This window comes from Macaca thibetana, chromosome 7 (genome assembly GCF_024542745.1).
Source record: "Macaca thibetana thibetana isolate TM-01 chromosome 7, ASM2454274v1, whole genome shotgun sequence".
NCBI lineage: Eukaryota > Metazoa > Chordata > Mammalia > Primates > Cercopithecidae > Macaca > Macaca thibetana.
This window is the reverse complement of record NC_065584.1, coordinates 148,008,514-148,029,269: the sequence shown is the minus strand read 5'-3', so window position 1 is coordinate 148,029,269 and position 20,756 is coordinate 148,008,514. Positions and strand designations below refer to the sequence as shown.

The following is a 20,756-nucleotide window of genomic DNA, read 5'->3' as shown; positions in this document are numbered from 1 at the left end:
CCCATTCTACCCTCACAGATACTGTTTTTACTTCTTTTGTAGCCTTTCAGTGTTACATATACTTAAAGAAGCAAATAGAAATATAGATTGTTAGAACAGAACATTTTGATAGAATGTGGAAACATACTGAATAGGGAATATTAAATCAGCAGAAAAAGAGATGTAATTTTCTTTCTGTGATTTGAATTATTTCACTTCTTAGTATCATGGTAGATTCTGGACCAAAAGGAAAGAACCTACGGTGACTTAAAATCAGCAAAGCAATTTAATTTTTGTCTTTATTTTTCAACAACCACCTGAAAAAGAATGAAAGATTATAAATTAGGTAGTCCTTGTCACAGTTAAGTGACACTTTTAAGAAATATGTTACGTGGAATCCCCACTGTACGCCTACATTTTGTCTAAATGCATTAAAGAGCTATTTGGAAACTTACTTGCAGTGGTTACATTATCATTATTTGTTTCAGTCTCTGTCTTTTAAGTCAGACAATGACAAATAATTCTCTTTTTCTTATTCTTTTTCTTTTGTTTTTATCATGTTAGTGTCTGTTACTTGCATTGCATGGTTCAGTGAAGACAGACCATTTGCTGTGGGATATTTTGATGGAAAATTATTACTGGGAACAAAGGAACCACTTGAGAAAGGAGGCATTGTTCTAATTGATGCACATAAGGTAAATGCATCTTTAAAAAACATAATTTTATGGGATACAAGTGCAATTTTGTTACATGCATAGATTATACAGTGGCGAAGTCAGAGATTTTAGGATATCCATCACCCAAATGACATACATTGTACCCATCAAGTAATCTCTCATAATCTACCCTCCTCCCAGCCCTCACCCTTCCAAGTCTTCTTTGTCTACCATTCCACACTCTAGGCCCATGTGTACACATGAGTTCCCTTTTCCCCACTTTCTTGCCAACAACTGTTGTTTTTTTGTCTTTTTAATAATAACCACTTAAAAGTGAAAAAAATCCAATATTTGTCTTTCTGTGTCTGACTTATTTCACTTAAGATAATGGGGTCCAGTTCCAACCATGTTGCTGTAAAATACCTGATTTCATTCTTTTTATGGCTGCATAGTATCCCATTGTTTATATACACCACGTTTTCATTATCTGGTCATCCATTGATGGACACTTAGGTTGATTCCATATCTTTGGTATTGTGAATGGTGCTGTGGTAAACATATGAGTGCAGGTATCTCTTTGAGGAAATGATTTATTTTCCTTTGGGTAGACACTCCGTAGTGGGATTGCTGGATCCAATGGTAGTTCTGTTTTTTGTTCATTGAGAAATCCCCATACTGTTTTTGATAGAGTTTGTACTAATTTACATTCCCACCAACAGTGTTTAAGAGCTCCCTTTTTGCCACTTTCTTGCCAGCATCTGTTGTTTTTTGTCTTTTTAATAATAACCATCCTGACTGGGGTGAGATGATATCTCATTGTGATTTTATTTTTTTATTTTTTTTAATTTAAATTTTTATTTTTTTAGACGGAGTCTAGCTTTGTCGCCCAGGCTGGAGTACAGTGGCGCGATCTTGGCTCACTGCAATTTCCACCCCCCAGGTTCAAGCAATTCTCCTGCCTCAGTCTCCTGAGTAGCTGGGATTACAGGTGCCTACCACCATTCCTGGCTAATTTTTATATTTTTGGTGGAGACAGAGTTTCACCATATTGGTCAGGCTGGTCTTGAGCTCCTGACCTCAAGTGATCTGCCCCCCTCAGCCTCCCAAAGTGCTGGATTACAGGCGTGAGCCAACGCTCATGGCTCAACGCTCAAATTCAACCATGGCTCAACGCTCATGGTTTGAATTTGCTTTTCTCTGATGATGAGTGATATTGAGCATTTTTTCATATGCCTGTTGGCTATTTGTATATATTCTGGTAAAAGCATCTTTACCAGATAGTTGCTTTTTCTTGTTTCTTTTTTCCCCCTCCTGAGACGGAGTCTTGCCCTGTCACCCAGGCACAACCTCGGCTCACTGCAGCCTCCGCTTCCTGGGTTCAAGCAATTTTCCTGCCTCAGCCTCCTGAGTAGCTGGGATTACAGGTGCCTGCCACTACTCCCAGCTAATTTTTTTTTTTTTTTTTTTTGTATTTTTAGTAGAGACGGGGTTTCACCATGCTGGCCAGGCTGGTCTTGAATTCCTGACTTCATGATCCGCCCACCTCAGCCTCCCAAAGTGCTGGGATTACGGGCATGAGCCCCGGCACCCAGCCTTCTTGGTTTTTTTTTTTTTTATTACTCTACTATTGCTTGATACTAGTTTCTTTTAAAATTTTTTAACGTCAGTCAGTTATACCTTAATGTTCTATTATTGCACAAAATCTTTGGACAGTGGATATACATGGATAAGTCTATGTAAAAATAAATAAGCCATGAAAGAGTAAAGCCAACACCCTGGGAATGATGGCTTTAAAGGTAAAGCCAATACCTCCCAAGGTGTCAGAATGCCTCCCAGTAATGTCAGAAATTCCATTCATGAAGAATGATTTTTTTTTACCTTAAACAGAAGTTACCAATTCAGATATTTACAGGACCATCTAGGCGAATAGCATAAATGCATGAAACCAGGAAGCTGGAAGGTGTGGAAGAGGATTGAAAAATAAAAATAAAATCAGAAGAGCACAGTGATCACAACCATATAAACACAAAACATATCCCAGATTCTTATAAGTGTTTGCTGTTGAGGTGCTTTTGTTTTAAGTCTCTTCTTTTTCATACTGTAATGATTACCAGTCAATAAGGATAACTCTTAATAAATACACATGCTAATGAGAGATAGCATTAGTCAGAATTTATCTGACTAATCCCTTTTTAGTCAGAATTTCATAATTTGTTCATCCTACTAACATTTGTTGAGCTTTAACAGCAGCAAATGTATATGACACAGACTATATTAAAGGGTTAGTTGGTCTAGTGATTGGGAATGATAAGGTAGCATCTGATTTGCATAAAATATTGATTTCAAAATAATTGAGTTATAGAAATATAGATGCTAAGAAACATAGGTTATATATTACTGAATTTAAAGTATTTGTGAAGGAAACATTACTCTGATTTTTTTTTTCTCTTCCTTCCATTTTAAGGATACTCTTATTAGCATGAAGTGGGACCCTACAGGTCATATTCTTATGACATGTGCCAAAGAAGACAGTGTGAAACTCTGGAGCTCTATTTCAGGATGCTGGCGCTGTCTACATTCACTCTGCCATCCCTCTATTGTAAATGGCATTGCTTGGTGCCGCCTTCCAGGGAAAGGATCCAAGTTGCAGTTACTGATGGCTACGTATGTTGTCAATTTGCATCTATGCGTCTTAGTTTTTATATTGGTATAGACTGTTATTTGCATTAAGTGTGGCTTCTCAGTAGTCTTAAAGAGTTTATTGCCAGTTACTATTCTTATAACGTGTAACATTATGTTTACCTTGCTGGGCGCGGTGGCTCACGCCTGTAATCCCAGCACTTTGGGAGGCCGAGGCAGGCGGATCACGAAGTCAGGAGATCGAGACCATCCTGGCTAACACGGTGAAACCCCGTCTGTACTAAAAATATAAAAAATTAGCCAGGCGTGGTGACGGGCGCCTGTAGTCACAGCTACTCGGGAGGCTGAGGCAGGAGAATGGCGTGAACCCGGGAGGCAGAGGTTGCAGTGAGCAGAGATAACGCCACTGCACTCCGGCCTGGGTGACAGAGCGAGACTCCGTCTCCAAAAAAAAAAAAAAAAAAAGATTACCTCAGAGAAAAGAAAAAGCAGTAATTGTCCAGTGTGAAACTTGGTATGTTATCTCCTTATCTCTGGGTGTGATGTTGTTAGAATATTGGCCGTGGTTATATTTCTTGTAAAAGATTGTATGTACTACAAGTAAGTTTAAAAAATAATGTAGTGGTTCTGTCAGATCTTAATTGATTGCAATTTGGAAATATTTTTACTTATGCATATTGACTTGTTTTGGTTTTATGTAATCAATTTTTTTAAGTGGCTGTCAGAGTGGTTTAGTATGTGTTTGGCGCATTCCGCAAGATACTACACAGACCAGTGTGACTAGTGCAGAAGGATGGTGGGACCAGGAATCAAATTGCCAGGTAACATTCTGATGTTTTTGAAGACTTTATCTGAAACTATGGAAAATATATTACATCAAAGTAATTCTCCCTTTGTTTACTAAAAAAATCATTACCATATCCCAAAGGGCAAGATCCATTGGGAAATATAAGTAATTGTCATCCTGAATTAGCTTAATTTTTTATAAATCAGAGATACCATAATTACTTGGTCAAATGAGATATTCCATACATATTAAGTGGTGAGTGTTACTGTGATAGTGGATATAATTAATACTACAGATAGACAAGTCATAAGTTGTTAGTACATTAAAGCAGAAACTCCATGGGAGCACATCCATCCAAAGAATCTCCAGCTGATGCCAGAATCCTTGCTATGGAGAATGATTTGTTTACATTAAACAGAAGTTACAAATTTATATATTTAGAGAGCCCTCTAGGCAAGTAACATAAATTCATGAGGCTAGGGTCAGAAGGTTTGGAGAGGGCAAAAAAACAAAAACAGAAAAAAAACGAAGAAGCATACATGCTTTATATAAAGGCACACAGCTGATTGTCAGTTTCCAGAATTAAGAGCCTGTTGTTACCAGATTGTTTTATTTTTTTTCTGTAGATGCTAAGAATCCAATGTTTAAGTAAAATCTCCCAATAGTGAACATTGGCACCTAACTTAAAATTGTTTAAAACACTGAGTGGCCAGTCAGATTGCATCTCTGAGCTACCAGTTTGTAACTTCTGTTGCCTTCCTTTTGCTCACGATACCCTTGGAAGAAATACACTTTACATCATCTTTGGGTAATGAATATATCTAGTATTATGTTGTCATAACTGAAAGGAAGAAGGAGCTTAAGGGTGGAGAGAAAGGGTGAAGAGGGAGGGAAGGAGTAGCCAACTCACTAATAGGAGAATATCACAGAATATCACAGCAGTGGAGGTAGGAGTACTACAGATAAGTCTGGTTTTACTCTTTGTGCTGGAGGGTAACCCTATAGACAGGCCTTACCTATGTCACTTCTAAAGCCTGCAGAACAAATGTGTGACAGACAACCATCAGCCGACAAAAAGAGAAATCTATTTATGTAGAGTCAGCATGTGCAGTTCACAAATGTTAGGGTATAAAAATGAAAATTACATGAAGTGAAAAATTAAAAAATAAAACACTGGTTACAAAGTAGTCAGAATTTTCCTGTCTCTGAGGGATAATTAGAACTTTGAGATGTTATTTCTGTAGTTTGAAGACTGGAAAACTAGTTTAGAAATATATTTTTTAAAAAAAGATGAAAGTCAGCTTCAACAAAGGAGAATCAGATATTTTATTATTGATTCAGTCAAGCTAACGATCCTTTATGAGGAAAATTCTCTCCCCCTTGCCAATTTTATTCTGAAATATAAAATTTCCAAGAGTGAATGATAAATCTTGAACTTATAATTTATCTTTATTTTAATGCATGTTAAAAATAATGAATTTCAGGATGGATGTAGGAAATCGTCAGGAGCCAAGTGTGTTTATCAGCTGCGGGGACACATCACTCCTGTTCGGACTGTTGCCTTTAGTTCTGATGGGTTGGCCCTGGTGTCTGGTGGACTAGGTGGGCTCATGAACATTTGGTCTTTAAGGGTAAGAGCATAGATTTTATTTATATGTTAAGGAATATTTTGACATTAACTTAAACACATATGATAAAAATTAACCAATCCTAGAAACATTTTATATAGTAATCTCTTGAATGCTGAGGAAACTTCTTTCAGAATGCTCTGCCCTTACATTTTTCTTACTAATGATAAGTGTTTTTAAAATCAGCTGGGTCCTAGAAAATGAGGTAGTAGGTATGTGATTGGACATTGCTGAATTTAGCTAAAATGTAGACTTTAGAATATGTTTTTGTCAATGTGAAGTATAAACTTAAATGTAAATTATACCTAAAGTTCAATGATCTGTATTGGTAAATATATCTCATTTTAGGATGGCTCTGTCTTGCAAACTGTTGTGATAGGCTCTGGAGCTATTCAGACCACAGTATGGATTCCAGAAGTTGGAGTAGCTGCTTGCTCAAATAGATCAAAGGTAATATTGTAGTTATATCAAATGATGGGGTGTAACCTTGTAAGGAACTTTAGAAATCATAATGTAACCCCCTCACTTTATGGAGGAGAAACCTGATATCCAGAGGGATTACTGCTTGTCCAAAACAGTCCAACTATTTAGTAGCAGAAGGAGAATTAGAACTTAAGTCTTCTGCTTAACTTTTTCTACTACACCCCATGCTTCGGCGACAGTGCTTAGATGTTGAACAATTTCATTTCCGTTGGAAGTGATGAAGTAGATTTTGACTTTCTGCCATGATTTTTGACAATAGCACTAAACTATCTCAAGGCTGGGCACAGTGGCTCATGCCTGTAATTCCACCACTTTGAGGAGGCCGGGGTGGGCAGATTGCCTGAGGTCAGGAGTTCAAGACCAGCCTGGCCAACATAGTGAAACCCATCTCTACTAAAAATACAAAAATTAGCCAGGCGTGGTGGCAAATGCCTATAGTCTCAGCTACTTGGAAGGCTGAGGCAGGAGAATTACTTGAACTCAGGAGGCAGAGGTTTCAGTGAGCCAAGATTGCGCCATTGTACTCCAACCTGGGCGACAGAGCGAGAGCCCATCCCAAAGGAAAAAAAAACGATCTCAAACAAATTTTCCCTGGAAAGAAGCAGCATTGCAAAGCCATTTAACTAAGCATACAAAATATATCTTGGCTTTCAAATTTAATATTCTAGGAAAAATGCTGGTCCCCTGCTGTGAAGTAATTCTATGATACAACATTATTCCCTACAGTATTATTTTTCATACCCTTAAAGATTAGAGCCAATGTGCCGATTTAATTTACATTTTATATGGTTAAATGATGTTAAAATAAGCTGTAAACCTTCATGAAAGGTTCGACTGAAAGTAAAATGTAGAATCAGACCCTAGGCAGTAGTGGCCTGTGCAGAATAAGCCATAGAGCCAGAGTTAAAGCAGTGCTACCTCTTTTGCAGCTATCCTTGTAGTCATGTCAGACATGACTTTTGAAATATACTAGATACCTTATTCTGCAAGTTCTGAAGAAATAGTTAATAATTGACGTTATTTCCTTTTAAAGTACCAGCTAATCTGAGGTAGTTCACAAATTTTATTATATCTCATTATTTTTTACTTAGACAAAATTTAGGATATTTTGAAGTTCCATAGGCATTAAAAGTATAGCCTTTTTGGATATACAGTATCCAAAAAGCAAAGATGTCCCAGTTACTAGAAGGAATTTCACAGATGAAATGGTGATAGCATTATTTTTTATTTAAACAAATTTATCATGTGGCATGATTTATTTTCAACCAGGATGTTTTGGTCGTGAATTGTACAGCAGAATGGGCAGCTGCCAATCACGTTTTGGCAACCTGTCGGACAGCACTGAAACAGCAGGGTGTTCTGGGATTGAACATGGCTCCCTGCATGAGAGCATTTCTGGAGCGGCTCCCCATGATGCTTCAGGAGCAGTATGCCTACGAAAAGGTAACTCATTACACTCACTCCTAGAGATCCACAGATACCCAGTGCTTTCAATTTGATTATAGCCTTGAACTTATCCCTTAAGAGCATGAGGTCTGAGGAAAATAAGTGGGGCTCTTTGGGCAGAATCAAATGAAGGTAAGTCATGCCTAAAAGAGTTGTTCAGCAACCCTAAGTCTATTCTTGCTTTATTTTCACCAGAGTAAAATAAGGAAACAAACAAACACCAAGTTTGTATTACTGTTTTTCAGATTTATTCACTCCAAAGCTTCTTAAAATACCTATGCAGCAGAATACCATCTTCCCTTTTCTGACCCACACATATATCTATTTTTATATGGCTTGGCCATTCCAAAGTTGAGGGATAGGGATGGATGCAGGTATCAGAGTGAACATTGTCTCCAGTTGTCGGATAAATCTTTGTGGAAAATTTAGTGGAAGAGCTATGTTGAATTAATTGAGTAGGGTCATTGAATACTGGAATGAAGAATTATAGCATTTGAACTTGTCCAGACAGTGATCCTAAAGTAGCCTGTCTTCCAGCCCTCAGTAGTCACAGTGTACTGACCCCAGCAGAACTCTTAGATTTTTTTTTTCTTCTTTTTTTGCCAAACTACATTAATGTAATCAGCTGTTACCACACCCAGTTAATTTCACTAACCTATTTGCTCAAGTTTTCTTTTCTGAATCACTCAGGCTCCACAACTAGGGAATGCCATGGAAGAAGAAAGGATTTTCCTTTGATAGCTACCAGGATTCTTTTGTAAAGGAGGAAAGTGAGAAGAACAGATCTCTGTAGTTTAATAGTTACCTGCTTTTTTTTCCAATCAAGAAAAACCGTGATGAAAGTGTACTATATGCAGTGTGATATCTTAGATTGGATCCTGGAGCAGAAAACGAGTATTAATGGGAAAACTGAGGAAAACCAAATCAAGTTCTGTGGTTTAGTTAGTATTGTACCAATGTTAGTTTGTTAGTTTTGATAAATGTGCCGGGGTTGTATAAGATGTTAACATTAGATAAAGTTGGGTGAAGGGTATACAGCAATTCTCGGTACTGTCTGTACAACTCTAAATCTAAATTTATTTCCTAGCAAAAAGCTTAAACAGTAAACTTCAAAAATAAGACTCCAGACTTTCAGACTACAGTAGGTTAATTTAGAATATTTGGCACAAACTTTTCGACATAACATCCTTGTATTTTCTTTTAGCCTCATGTGGTTTGTGGCGACCAGCTTGTTCACAGCCCCTATATGCAATGCTTGGCTTCCCTTGCTGTGGGACTTCATCTGGATCAACTGTTGTGTAACCCTCCAGTGCCACCACACCACCAGAACTGTCTCCCTGACCCTGCATCCTGGAATCCAAATGAATGGGCCTGGTTAGAATGTTTCTCAACCACTATAAAGGCTGCTGAAGCCCTGACCAATGGAGCCCAGTTTCCAGAATCTTTTACCGTTCCAGATCTAGAACCTGTTCCAGAGGATGAACTTGTATTTCTAATGGTAAATGTACTATGAGCTGCTATTATTTGCAGCTGAGATTTTATCATGGGTATTTGGCATATAGCAGACCCCTAGTAAGTCTTTGCTAGTATGAATGGCTAGAAGTTAAGAGAAGTGGAAAATATTTTTCTTTCAGATAGTCACTTTCAATCTGATGGCAGGCCTCTATAGTGGCAGGAATTGGTAATGTAAGCACTGTTGAACTCTTGTAAACCTGCCAGCTCTCAATGACATAGTCCCATATTTTCTCACTTTCTTTTGTCCATAGGTACTTTGTTAGTGCCTTACCTGTAAATATCTTAGCATCTTTTCCTGGTCATCTTGTGGGTTATATGCCACATATAGATTCTAATTTGTTTGGCATTTCAAGCAAGTCTTTAATTAGCATCAAATAAAATATAAAAGAGCATCCTGATTGTCATTTCATTCTGATTGTATTTGAGAGTGTATACTGTAGAAACTGTGACATAGATAAAATACCTGTGTAGACTACAGGCCAGCACATGATCTAACAACCTCTTTGTATACTTAAGATTTATGTATACAAACATTTGGATAGATAACTATTAACACAATGTGGAACAGATAAATATAAATTGAGTAAAATTATGTAACTGTAGTCATGTATCACTTAATGACAGGGATATGTTCTGAGAAATGCATTGTTAGGCATTCTTGACACTGGGAATATCATAGAGTGCATAGTACTTACCCAAATCTAGGTGATATAGCCTACTTACACAAGACTATATGGTATAGTCTGATTACTCCTAGGCTACAAACCTGTATGAAATGTTACTGTATTCAGTGCTCTAGGCAGTTGTAACACAATGGTAATTATTTGTGTATGTAAACATAGAAGGTGTAATAAAAATAAGGTTTTATAATCTTATGAAACCATCTTCATACATGCAGTTTGTTGTTGACTGAAATGTCATGTGGCACAAAAGTATAGAATATTGTAATCAGAAAATGTCCTTCTAAGCCCATTTGGCCCAACTCTGTAATTTTGTAGATGAGGAAGCTGAAGCCCAGAAAGGTGAAGTGATTTGCCCACAGCTACACAAAGAGTTTATAGGGGTGTGGGGTCCTGCTCATGACCTTTTACCTGTGGGTGTTCAGAAAACACATGGCTAGCTTTGAATCACCAGTACTGTAGTGATAGTGATAGTGAAAGTGTTTATAATAAAGGGAAATACTGACAATGCATAAAATCAAGTTTGACATAATTATAAAACTGCTCTTAATTTCTCATGATATTACCATGTTCTTTTTTGGAAATAAGACTTAATAATTAGAAGAGCACTTTCTTGTTAATAGCCGCTGAATCTTGCCTAAGCAGAATTGATCATTATGTATCCCCTGTTTTTCAGGATAACAGTAAATGGATTAATGGCATGGATGAACAAATTATGTCTTGGGCAACTTCCAGACCTGAGGTCAGTAAAGATGAAGATAACTGTATGATGATTCTCAGTGTTTTGATTCTAAATGCTTGTGCATTTGTACCCTGGTGTCTCCCATACAGGCTGGCACACACTTGGTACTTAGTACATGGCTGTTTTAGTGAATGGATGACTCTAATTTTGAGATGATTGTGGTTTTCTAGGACTGGCACCTGGGAGGTAAATGTGATGTCTACTTATGGGGTGCTGGTAGGCATGGACAGCTGGCAGAAGCTGGAAGAAATGTAATGGTACCTGCAGGAGCTCCCTCATTCTCACAGGCCCAACAGGTAACTAACAGGGTAAAAAATAGAAAAGAAACATGGGAACTGAAAATTCTAATTCTTTTGCTTGTCTTATTGTGGGATAAAGCTTGTCCATTTCGTAATCTATTGTGAGGAATCATTAGAGAAAGTCATGATATATAGCTTTCAAATAAAAACTTGCTGTGGTTTTTATCAGACTTAAGAAGTTAACAAATTTCTAAATTTTTCTTTCAAGTTTAATGAACTAACATCATGATGCATTAGGCCTGCCCAGTATGTATTTCTAGCAGTTCAGATACTCCTAATTAGTGATTTTCTCTTTGGGGCTATAAACTTCCTAGGATCTTTAGCCAGATTTTATCGACCACTCCCCTTTTCTAATAATCCTGGTACGACATAGCGCCAAACCCTTCTCGAGGTCACTGCTTTGTCTTTTGCTCTTCTCTACCTCAGCTAGTCCCAGATTGCATGACTCATTCTTATGTATGAGTTTCTGCTTCTTTCTAGCCCAGTCTTTAATATTTCTCCATTACCCCTTCCTTTTTCTTTCGTCCATTTTGTTGTTCTAAACTCTTTTAAATAGATGAATCTCATACATCTTTTGGTTAAATAAGCAGTTTTGTAGTCATCAAGGAGTTAAGGGACTACATGGTTATATCAACTCTTCCCTTTCAGTAAAAGGATAAAAAAATTATAAAGGCATTCTATGTATATGTGGAATCATTTCAAGTGCTTGCATGTTGAAGCAATATAATATAATAAAAAATAAAATATTTAATTCTGTGTTTTTGTACTAGGTCATTTGTGGTCAGAATTGTACCTTTGTCATCCAGGCCAATGGCACAGTGTTGGCTTGTGGGGAAGGAAGTTATGGCAGATTAGGACAAGGAAATTCAGATGACCTTCATGTACTGACAGTTATTTCAGCCTTACAAGGTAAAATTGTCCTTAGTTAAAAGATGGTTAGAACCTATGGCCTAATGTAGGTTTGGTCATACAAACCTTTGCCGTTCTCCAACCTTTGCTAGATAAAATCATATTATCGGGTCTTCACTTACATTTAAATCCTTGTTTAGGCACGTGTACAGCCTTAATTTCCATATTTTAAGCTATATTGCAAGTTACTTATCATACAATGCTAGAATTCAATGAAATATAAATAACACTTTTTGAGACCCACTGAAGATTGTAAACAAATGCTTAAAAATTGCAAAAGTGTAAGTAGGCAGATGTTAATAGCAGTAGCAATCATGCATGTGTTTCATTAAAATTAAATATCAGTTTATATGGAAATCTACAAATGTGCTAAAGACTTTAAAGGACATCTTCATCAGAGTTCTGTGTGACTTGGAGAAAGAACACTTTGGAGAAACCACCGTACATGCTCCCGGCTTGCTCATTAACTGAACTCATAGTGACTCTGAAGCCTACAAAGAGAGCACAGACGGTTTTTTACGTAAAAGCATACAAGTAACTGAGTTCAAAGCAAGTTCCTGGAAGCTCAGGTTCTTTCTATTGTGATCTGGGTGTGAAGAGCACAGCAGTAGAGATGAGAATGTGTGCTGGGTTCCTGTGGGTTCTACTGGTCCTTGGCTCTGGGACATTGCACAAACTACGAGACCTCTTTGTGACTCAGTTTTCCCAATTGTAAAAATGGGGTGTTAGTATCTGTTTCATAGGTTCTATATGAAAGTAGAAAATGAGATAAACCATGTAAAGCATTTATGGGAGTGGCTAGAGCATAGCCAGTCATTAATGACTATAACTATTGCTGTCATCCTCCTTTTCCTTGTCATCATCATTATTTTAGGTGACTATTCCCAGTTTTGCCAGGTTATGGCTACAAATTCAATTTAAAACTAAAGAAATTGGGTCAGGCACTGTGGCTCACACCTGTAAACCCAGCACTTTGGGAGGCTGAGGCGGGCAGATCATTTGATGTCAGGAGTTCATGACCAGCCTGGCCAACATGGTGATACCCTGTCTCTGCTAAAAATGTAAAAATTAGCCAGGTGTGGTGACACGTGCCTATAATCCCAGCTACTCAGGAGGCTGAGGCAAGAGAATTGCTTGAACCCGGGAGGTGGAGGTTGCAGTGAGCCGTGATCACACCACTGCACTCCAGCCTGGGTGATAGAGTGAGACTCCGTCTTAAAAAAAAAAAAAAAGGAATGAAATTATTCTTATTTTCATAGTACCATTTCAGTGCTTTTTGATTGAGGGCATTCAGTAGCAGCTGCAAGTAAAGAGGAGCGTTTTAACATTCAGTGACTCCTATTGGGTTTCTATTTTGTTTCAGGCTTTGTGGTGACCCAGCTGGTGACTTCCTGTGGTTCTGATGGGCACTCTATGGCCCTAACTGAAAGTGGTGAGGTCTTTAGCTGGGGAGATGGTGACTATGGTAAACTTGGCCATGGGAACAGCGACAGGCAGCGGCGGCCCAGGCAGATCGAGGCCTTACAAGGAGAAGAAGTGGTGCAGGTCAGGCAGGAAATGGATAAGTTTGCCTTTCATTGTAAATATACTAGTTATTGAATAGGTTTCTTAAAATTAGGTAACAGAAAATATAGTAAAAATACGTTACACTCTCATTATAAGAGATCCATTGGTTTTGGATGTTCAGATTCATTCTTGAGCTTGTCAGAAGTTTGAATGGGCTTTGGTGTTAGCATTGGTCTTGTTAGTATGGGTGAGAATGGTCTTTTTCCTGAGCCAACTGGTTGGCCCAGACTGAGGTGCTGCAGGCCCTTGGAAGGAATATTGTGTGGTTTAACTTCTGCCACACAGTTCTTAATACACAGATAAGTGGAAAACTTTGCTTTTAACCTATTATTTTTGTTACAAAAGCTAAGTTCATTTGCATTTTCTGGAAAATAGTGTTCTAAAATAATACTGTAAAATGGCATAGCACCTTATAGTTTACAAACGATTTCCCCATTTATTATCTCATTTAGTGTAGGTCATCTGTACACAGCTGAAGAGTAGCAGTAGTTATTCCAGGGTATGCTGTTCAGCTTGGGCTTCCTGAGACTGTTGAGACAGATCAGACTTGGGAGAGCAGGAGAGCAACTTGGGCAGATCAGTGTACCAGTTGACCGGATGCAGTGGCTTATGCCTGTAATCCTAGCACTTTGGGAGTACAACACAAGAGGATTGCTTGAGGCCAGGAGTTTGAGACCAGCCTAAACAACATAGCAAGGCCCTGTCTCTACAAAAAAATAAAAATAGAAATAAATAGCCAGACGTGGTAGCACATGCCTGTAGTCCCAGCTACTTGGGAGGCTGAGGTGGGAGGATTGCTTGAGCCCAGGAGTTCAGGGCTGCAGTGAGCTGCGATCATACCACTGCACTCCAGCCTAGGTGACAGAGTAAGACACTGTCTCTTTAAAATTAAAATTTTTAAAAAAATTTTTTTAAAAAGCGTTGGGCTTTGAAGATTCAGTTTTCAGTGAAGTTTATGTAAAGTTTATTGCTACATTAATACCAAAAATGGCAGATCTACGTTTTTCTTAGTTTCCCTTCTTAAAAGTTTTTTTTTCTCCTTGGTTCTGTCTTAGATGTCTTGTGGCTTCAAGCACTCAGCAGTGGTCACTTCAGATGGCAAACTGTTTACCTTTGGGAATGGTGACTATGGTCGTCTGGGTCTTGGAAATACCTCTAACAAAAAACTTCCAGAGAGAGTGACTGCACTGGAGGGATATCAGATTGGACAGGCATGGAATAAATCAAGATATTCTAGCTGATCATTGTTTCTCAGTTCTTCTGTGTTCACTTAGATACCCTCAGGAAGATCAGGATCACCAGTTGTACCTAACCTCATGTACATTTTGTTACGGTCTAATTGATAAGTTTAACTGTTTCCCAATGTGAAATTCATGTTTTAAGTCAATTTAAGTTTGTTTGTATGACAAACCAACAAATGTAACCCTTATTTCAGGATGTGAATATTTTTAAACCCCCCTTCATAACATACTAATACCACTTGCTATAAAACCCTTAAAAAATACAGGTACTAATAGCTCCTGTCTGGTAGCCTTGAGTTGAATGGCTGAATTGCAACATCACTGGTAGCTACTGCTCCTAAGTAGTAATTATCTCTGTCTTGTATACATCAAGAGTGTCCTTTAACAAGGAAATATTTTTGGCTTTTTCTATATCATTCCTTAGATACTTTTTGATATGAATGAGTATTTTTGAGTTAGGTATATTTTCCCCCTACCGTTCGTACTGATTATGGTTTAGCCACAGACATTTGAAGGATTTCACTTTGAAGAAAAAAGTTATATATGGACATTAAGAATTATTTCTTGTTGACTTATTTTGGTTAACATTTGTAGTATGCTCTGAAACCATTGTAGGTATTTGGAAACATAGCCAAGTTTGTCACTGAAGTAGAGAAAAAGGGTCCCAGAAATGGGGGAGTGTGTTTTAGGTCTTGTGATTTGCCTTACTGAGTACTGTTATTTCCTCAGGTGGCCTGTGGATTAAACCACACTTTGGCAGTGTCAGCAGATGGTTCCATGGTGTGGGCTTTCGGAGATGGAGACTATGGAAAACTAGGCTTAGGAAATTCCACTGCAAAATCTTCACCTCAGGTCAGTACTGCCTTGAATCTAGGTTTTCAGACAACATAAATAGTTTTCATCTATGTCAGTAGTTATTTTTATTTGGAAATAATTTACCTTTAGTACTTTTGGTAATTCATAATGAAGTTTAGAAGCTTCTGTTGTGCATTCTTGAATGCCCACATGCTAGGTCTTGATTTTAAATAAGCTATTAATCCAGATAAACTGGATTTAAAATTCTGCAAGGATAAGCTTCTGTCTCCCTAAACGGGTTTCACACTGTAGGACCTCTGATGTAGAGAAGAAATAATTAGAAACATATCTCCAGGGTGTCATGGAAGGAACTATGAGTAATCCTTTGTAACCCTCTGCATGCAGCTGTCATTTTTGCTTATTATTACCACTGAATTACACAGGTACACATCTCCTTTTAAAAAACAATACAAAGGAAATCTGAGTCCATAAAGAAAGAAATTAGAAGCTGTTATTCACACTATAGAAGATTTCTTGACTCCACAGAAGACTTTCTATATGATTGTTTTATGGGGTTTTCCTGACACATTTCACAAGCAGTGTGGTTTATAAAGCTTCAGCTTATATTCGGATTCACCACCATTTATAGTCTGTGACATCCTGATAGCTGTCTAGTGAATATTCAGTTAGGTATGCAGAGAGGCAGGAAAACCCACTCTGGAGAACATATACAGCAGTTATTGTCACCCATGAAAGCTAAAATGTTAAACTAAAATGGTCTTCTAGTGTTCTTTAAAAGGTCCTGGAATTCCCTGTGGTCTCTATTACCCAGAGGAATGCTTCTACTTCACATAAGGCCCTGGAGACTTTAGTCAAACTGTCCCTGCCTCTGCACACTCCCTCCCCCAAATTCAGTTAGTTTGCAGAGCAGTAGGAGAAAATAACATTTCAGGTTTGGATTTGGGTCGAATAGGTAAGTGACAATTAGTATTTTTTTGGAAGATAGTTCTTGATACATGCCATTAGGCAAATTCAAGAGTGATTTTTTTTCTTCTTCTTAAAGTTGTGTGCCTTACACTTTTGTTTTGCAGAAAATTGATGTCCTTTGTGGAATTGGAATAAAAAAGGTTGCTTGTGGAACTCAGTTTTCTGTTGCTTTGACCAAAGATGGTCATGTGTATACCTTTGGTCAAGGTAAGACATTTTTCAGCTTATTTGCTTGGGTACACATCGTTATAAACATTGGCCTTCCAGTGTTATAGAATGTGTTCTAAATTGAGTCCTTTTTTTGTTCTAGGTGGTGAGTAGTCACTATGACCTTCTTTCACTAGATAATTTTCCACTCCTCTTTCATGTACTTTATTATAAAGACAGACTTCCCTCTCCATTAAGACCCCTTATGCCAGAGCCTGCACTCTTGCTAGAAGAGTCCCTGCCAAGGGCCGTCCCCTCTTCTTTTCTACTGCCCTTGACATGCTGCCACAAATACTGCCTTGACCACCAGAGCTCCTCTGTGTCCTGCCTCATTCTTCATCCCTTCTAGGGATTGGGGCTGCAGATCTTAGGAACTGGAGGAATTCATAGGCACTCTGGGTTCAAATCTTGAGTCGGTTCATAAGCCTGGCATTCATAGTGGGACTGAGATTCTTGGCAAGGGTCGTTTTTGAGGGATATGTGAGACAGGTGTGAGGAAGAGGAATTAAACCATGACTGAAGTTTCTAGTTGTGGGAGAACATCGATGTCTCTGACTGAGGACATGAGCTGTTTTGTGGGGAATGTAAGGAGCTTAGTTTTAGTTATGTTGAATGGACCCATTTGCCCTAAATAAATGTGGGGAAATGTCCACTTAGGCTATTGAGAATTTAGATCTGGAACTGAACTCCAGAAGGATTGGTTATGGAGATGTAGGTTTAGGACATTAGCTGCATAATGGTAGTAGTTAAATCCTTATTCGTATCATCTAAAAAACCCAGAATGAGAGTATAGAATGAGAAAAGAAAATAGAGCTCTGGGGCATTTGATGTAAAGGGCAGGTGGGCACAGGAATAAGACTTGCGAGGGCCGGGTGCCGTGGTTCACACCTGTAATCCCAGCACTTTAGGAGGCCGAGGCGGGTGGATCATCTAAGGTCAAGAGTTCGAGACCAGCCTGGCCAACATGGTGAAACGCTGTCTTTACTAAAAATACAAAAATTAGCTGAGCATGATGGCAGGCGCCTATAATCCCAGCTACTCGGGAGGCTGAGGCAGGGAGAATTGCTTGAAGCCAGAAGGCAGAGGTTGCAGTGAGCTGAAATTGTGCCATTGCACTCCAGCCTGGGCAACAAGAGCGAAACTTCATCTCAAAAAAAAAAAAACAACAACAAAGATTAAAAAGAAGAATTGGCAGAGCTGGCTTTGAAAGGAGTGGGTAGAGGTTACTGGTGAGCCAGTAACCTCACAGTGCAGTCTCTGAGAGGCAGGAAAAGCTGAGGCCACATTATTAGAAGGTTGCATGATGTTCCCATGGGCTGGAGCCTGAAAAGAAGCCACTGCAGTAGGCAATTAGGAGCTGACTCATGGCTTTTGAGAGTAGAATTTCAGTGCAGTGGAGAGAGTGGAAGTTAGGCCACAGAAGGTAGGCAAGCCAAGTGGACCTAGCAGGCTTTGTGCATCAGGAGCTGGCTAGCACCCTCTAGAAGTCTGGCAAGGTAAGGGCAGAGGTTGGTTGGAAGTTAGAGGACAAGTTGAATGATCTCTCATTTTAGAATATAAGAAACTTAAAATTACCCAGGCATGGTGGCATGTGCCTGTGGTCCGAGCTACTCAGGAGGCTGAGGTGAGTTGAGGCTACAGTGAGCCAAGATCGCACCACTGCAGTGTACTCCAGTCTGGGCAACAGAGTGAGACCCTGTCTCAAAAAAGAACTTAAGAAACTTGAGAGCCTGAACTGTGTCAGTCAGACCCTGTCTTTTCAAAGATGTGGATATTGGAGAAGCCTCTTATTTTGAAACAAGTTACCAATTTTAGATATAACTTTTAAAAAAAAATTTTATGAATAAAGAGCCTGTGATGTTTTCCAGAGAAACAGCTTCACACTTTTTATTTATTCAGAACCTGGTGTACCTTTCCGGAATAGCAGCTTTAGCCTCAGTTGAGTTTTATGTGTCATTGCCATTCCACCATAAGAAGCTAAATGACTGATCAGAAAATATAAAAGCACTGTGGTGTGTGGTGCATAACATTTCCACATGTTTTTGTTTTGTTTTTTCAGATCGCCTGATAGGCTTGCCAGAGGGGCGTGCTCGCAATCACAATCGACCGCAACAAATCCCTGTCCTGGCTGGAATGATCATTGAAGATGTGGCAGTTGGAGCTGAACACACACTTGCTTTGGCATCAAATGGAGATGTGTATGCCTGGGGGAGCAATTCAGAAGGGCAGGTAAATATTTATATTGCTTGCTGCTGTCTCATATTCTAGAAATCTCACAGTGTTCCTCAGTTGGGGAAAGAGATAGGCTAGGAAATTCATGGTCTACTAAAATACTCCAAGCACATCACTTTGCCATGGGACTGATTATTTTGTAAGTCTAGTTATGTCTTCCTCTCTCGACTGTGGCCAAAGAAGTGTTATAGGGTTTAAAACAATTCTGGCAGTACAGCAAAGTGATTAAGGGGATTAACTGAGTATGTATGTGTGTGTCCTCACACATTATTAAGTGCCTGGCATGTAGTAAGCTGCAGTATGTAAGGATTTGCTACTGTCAACATTATCATCATTACTACAGCAAGATGTGAGGTTAGGTCCTGGGAATATCAGTTGATCTGGAAAAAGGAATGAAACAATAATATTTTTATATTTTATAATATGATGGTATACAAAGTATCTTTAGGTTTATGCAGGAGTCTTGTCATCCACATTATTTATAGGATTAAACTGAGCCTTTGAGATATTGATAAGAGACTCAAAAGGTGGATGTGTTCACCCTCCTCTATTTATGAAGTAGGGCGAGACCTTGGTGTGAGATGTCTGAGGTGCTGTGACGGTGACTTTGGGATCCACATGCAGAGCCACCTCCCCTTCCTCCATAAATCCTCTCTGGGTCGGCTTCCCCTAGTGCCAGGGACCCTTAAGTTCAAGGTCTGGCATTATTCATAGTAGCCTCAGTTTGGCTTCTGTGGTTTCCTCATCCCTATATTAACAGACAAGGAAACCGCTCATCATTGCAGTTGCAGTCTTACTGAGAGGAGAGTTAACTTTGAAGGCCCCTTTGGGAGTTTCCTGGCAGTAGCTTGACATGATACTTCCTAATGATGTTGATTTGCTTAGCTGCTGAAACACTGGCTCTCCCAGTCAGACCCTAAGTATAGAGATTTGGAGATTAGAATTTGCTTCCATATATGTTTTTATATATGTTTATGTATCGTTACACAGAAATCAGTGTGTTTTAAGTAAAAGCTCCATACATCATTCTGTTATTACTTAACTTTCCAAGAATTCATTTCCTTTCCATAAGTGGAATCCAAGGATGTGTTTAGTCATTAAGGCTCATCTGCTAGATTTGGAATGTCCTTATTGCAGGTTAGTTTTTAGCAGTCTGAACTGTGAGGACTGTTATGATAGAGAAAATCAGAATGTATTTTATTACTGGGGGCTGGGTGTGGTGGCTCACACCTGTAATCCCAGCACTTTGGGAGGCCGAGGCAGGTGGATCACAAGGTCAGGAGTTCAAGACCAGTCTGGCCAAGATGGTGAATGCCCGTCTCTACTAAAAATTTAAAAATTAGCTGAGTGTGGTGGTGGGAGCCTGTAATCCCAGCTACTTGGGAGGCTGAGGCAGAAAATTGCTTGAACCGGGGAGGCAGAGGTTGCAGTGAGCTGAGATTGCGCCACTGCACTCTAGCCTAGGTGAAAGAGCAAGACTCCATCTCAAAAAAAAAAAAAAAAAAAAAAAAAAAGAATGTATTTTATTGATGCTGATGCATGGTACAGTTATTAACTTACTTATATCTGCCACTTTCTAAGAAAAATTTCATGTTGACTTCCTCTTTTCCTCTTTCTAATTGAATCTCTGTATATTTATGATTTATGCCCAGCTTGGTCTAGGCCACACCAACCACGTTCGAGAACCAACCCTGGTAACAGGTCTGCAAGGGAAAAATGTTCGGCAGATCTCGGCCGGCCGCTGCCACAGTGCTGCGTGGACAGCACCACCTGTCCCACCAAGAGCACCAGGTGAGGAAGGGAATCTTCACGCTCTTGCAGCTTCTCTTTCAGCAGTACCCCATGGCACTGTCTGCTTGCCAGTTCCAAACTGTATCCAGCATCGTTGTGAAACCATCAAGCCTTCTGCCACACAAAGCATTATTTGTGCTACCAGCACTGGAATTGTTTTCATAGCAGGCATT

The 20,756-nt window shown here is 39.0% G+C and overlaps 2 protein-coding genes across 9 annotated transcripts in view; one reads left to right on the top strand and one right to left on the bottom strand.

The window, feature by feature from the left end:
- The window catches only part of SNX1 (sorting nexin 1), a 631,233-nt gene that overhangs the window by 503,120 nt on the left and 107,357 nt on the right, over window positions 1-20,756 (bottom strand). The gene's annotated exons all lie outside the window — the stretch shown is intronic.
- Window positions 1-20,756, top strand: part of HERC1 (HECT and RLD domain containing E3 ubiquitin protein ligase family member 1) — a 222,915-nt gene that overhangs the window by 187,365 nt on the left and 14,794 nt on the right. For all 8 annotated transcript variants that reach the window (XM_050795890.1, XM_050795895.1, XM_050795891.1 and 5 more), the window contains exons 55-70: window positions 544-674; window positions 3,100-3,299; window positions 3,991-4,096; window positions 5,547-5,693; window positions 6,039-6,140; window positions 7,443-7,616; window positions 8,824-9,117; window positions 10,491-10,556; window positions 10,727-10,852; window positions 11,626-11,764; window positions 13,128-13,309; window positions 14,386-14,541; window positions 15,301-15,423; window positions 16,458-16,560; window positions 18,620-18,789; window positions 20,445-20,583. In XM_050795890.1, the coding sequence (XP_050651847.1) occupies window positions 544-674; window positions 3,100-3,299; window positions 3,991-4,096; window positions 5,547-5,693; window positions 6,039-6,140; window positions 7,443-7,616; window positions 8,824-9,117; window positions 10,491-10,556; window positions 10,727-10,852; window positions 11,626-11,764; window positions 13,128-13,309; window positions 14,386-14,541; window positions 15,301-15,423; window positions 16,458-16,560; window positions 18,620-18,789; window positions 20,445-20,583 (2,358 nt within the window). The remainder of the gene's footprint in view (window positions 1-543; window positions 675-3,099; window positions 3,300-3,990; window positions 4,097-5,546; window positions 5,694-6,038; window positions 6,141-7,442; window positions 7,617-8,823; window positions 9,118-10,490; window positions 10,557-10,726; window positions 10,853-11,625; window positions 11,765-13,127; window positions 13,310-14,385; window positions 14,542-15,300; window positions 15,424-16,457; window positions 16,561-18,619; window positions 18,790-20,444; window positions 20,584-20,756) is intronic.